The sequence below is a fragment of the Schistosoma mansoni genome, chromosome W (genome assembly GCF_000237925.1).
Source record: "Schistosoma mansoni strain Puerto Rico chromosome W, complete genome".
Classification (NCBI taxonomy): domain Eukaryota; kingdom Metazoa; phylum Platyhelminthes; class Trematoda; order Strigeidida; family Schistosomatidae; genus Schistosoma; species Schistosoma mansoni.
In genome coordinates this window covers 32,818,074-32,820,617 of record NC_031502.1, presented here as the reverse complement: position 1 = coordinate 32,820,617, position 2,544 = coordinate 32,818,074, and the positions used below count along the sequence as shown (strand labels likewise).

At 34.8% G+C, this 2,544-nt stretch overlaps 1 protein-coding gene across 1 annotated transcript in view; it reads left to right on the top strand.

Moving 5' to 3' along the window:
• Positions 1–1,211: 1,211 nt before the first annotated feature.
• Smp_132040 (hypothetical protein) overlaps positions 1,212–2,544 on the top strand; it is a gene marked incomplete at both ends in the record, with an annotated part of 18,860 nt that continues 17,527 nt past the window's right edge. The window contains one exon of the mRNA XM_018789417.1: positions 1,212–1,274. Coding sequence (XP_018654863.1) covers positions 1,212–1,274 — 63 coding nt within the window. The remainder of the gene's footprint in view (positions 1,275–2,544) is intronic.

The window sequence follows — 2,544 nt, the reverse complement described above, 5'->3', positions numbered from 1 at the left end:
AAGTGAAACGGTCGACACGCTCAACTGCTTCACTCCCTATCATTAGTTCAGGTGCCGATGCGACCCAATTCTGAAGTAACATTTTGCATTTCGAGGGGGAGAATCGCATCCCGAACATGCCTGCATTGTTGCTTATAGTGGTCAGAAGACTCTACATTTTTTCAGCGTCTTCACCAAATAGAACTATGTCATCGGCATATCCTAAGTCAACAAGTGAATCTCCCGGTAAAAGTTCAACTCCAGGGAATTTAGATGATGAAAGTGTTATCTCTAAAAGCATGTCAACAACAAAGTTAAACAAGAATGGGGAGAGTGGACAGCCCTGACAAACACTGCTTGAGGTAATCATTTCTGATGATGATTCGCCACAAGCTCTAACTCGACCATTTGTGTTCGAACAGAGAACCTTTATAAGGTTGATGTACTTCTTTGATACTCCTTTTAGTGACAAACACTGCCATAGAGCCTCACAATCAACATAGTCAAATGCCGCCTTAAGGTCAAGAAATACTACTATTGTGGGACATCTGGATGTGTGTCTATGTTCCTGGACCTGACATAGTCTAAATATCTGGTCCATACAACCACGTCCAGGTCGGAAACCAGCCTGGTTTTCTGTAGTCTGCTCTTCACAAGCTTTAGTTAGGCGTCGAAGTATTATGAAGCTTGTATTTTAGACGCTAAATTAGTCAAACTGATTTCTCTGTGATTGTCACAAGATATTAGTCAGACTTAATATTTATTTATATTTTAGACGCTCTTTTCGCATTAGTTTGTCATCGTTTTTGCCATACTGTTTTCACCTTTTGTTCATAAATTTTCCAAACATATTTATCAGAAATAACTGTTTGACCAACAGATATTTTTTTCGCTGAGACTAATGTAATTTTTAGTTGGTATTCGACATTGTCTTCTTCTTGGTTATCTTAGAGTTATGTTACCAAGATTTCAACTGATTTTTTTCTTTTGCTTTTGGTAATAATTTGTAATTCCGATGAATAAGCAAGTCAACGATAACACCTACGTTTATTACAATTGCTAAGTTGACTTTATGTTATTTGCTGACTGCTTATTTTCATTTTTAGTATGTTATTTTGTATACTCTCAGGGTCATCGTTGTTACTATATAAACCAATTTGTTGTATCGTATTTCTGACTTCTCCTGAGAATATGAAAGCTCTTTAATCTGTTACTACCATGTTGGAAAAATTATGATTTTATGTGCTGTAGTTACATCTGACAAGCAGCTATCAGATGCAGATAAAGAAGGGGAAGTTAGTTTCAATCTCTAATCAGTTAAAAAGTAGAGTACTTTCGGTTCACTTCTCGAAGTTGCTCACCTTTATTATTATCGAAATGTCCATAAGCAGTAACGACGGTAGTGACATTGAATGCGCCTATTTTGTCACTATCGTTCATTACTGTTAGGAAGTTATGATCATATGACTCAGTAATTAATTTATGTTTATCAGTTAAAACAACTTAGTCTATTGTACACACTGTAAGTCATGTATTAAATACTACAATTATTACTACTCAGTTCAATTTATTCAAGTTTAAGCATTGATCAGTATAAGTACAACATATAAAACGTAGTGTATTCAGACAGTTTAAATCTAATTTTTTGGCGGATAATAAATCTTACCCTATCATCCATCGACTTCATCTTTTTTACTTGTATCGTGTTATATCAATATTTGTCCAGTTATAATAAACAAGTAGCGAATAACCAGTTTTCTTGCTACAGTTGCACTAATTGTAACATTATGAAAGTTGTTTTTTTATTTCATGTATTATTCTTAAATTTTCAAGTAATGAAGAAAATCCATGGTTTTTCATAGTGTTACATTCTTTCATATGAACAGTTTACTCGAGAGACTTTCATTGTAAATCTAGATAGCCTACTTCATGTAGAATTGTAATATCTAATACAGTTTAGATTAATATTTCTGTTACTTCAGTAGTTCATATTGAAATAATAAAACACAAACATCATGTTTCTTTTTTTCGTTTATTCCGTTTCATATTTTATGTGAAAATATGTACACATCTAAAAATATAATCTTAATTCTACCGAAATTGTGTTGGATATTATTTTTATTTGTGTATTTATTCATAAACTTAAGTCAGTGAATTCTTTATTTTGTAAATTCACTTAGTATTGTTTGTTTGAATCTTCCCATTGATGTTTTTTGGACTGCAACTGGTCAGTCTCTAATTGGCCATATGTGCATACTGTGCGCATTGCCTCGATATAGCCTTAATTCACAAGCATTATAATCAAAAATGGATAGCGGCTATCAGTGGAATCCAGAACACGCGTTTCATCCTATTTGGGACTCGTCAGCTGGATGTACCAGCATCTGAGAGTTGATATTCACTGTGGAACTCGAACCCAGTACCGTTCGCTTCAAATTCCATCGCGTTATCCACTCGGCCACTGAGTCCTGATAGCCACTTGCTTGTGTGATGGGGTGAAGTTCCACTGCTAGCCACTATCCATCTTTGCCTACCATGCTTGTGAATTAAGGCTATATCGAGGCA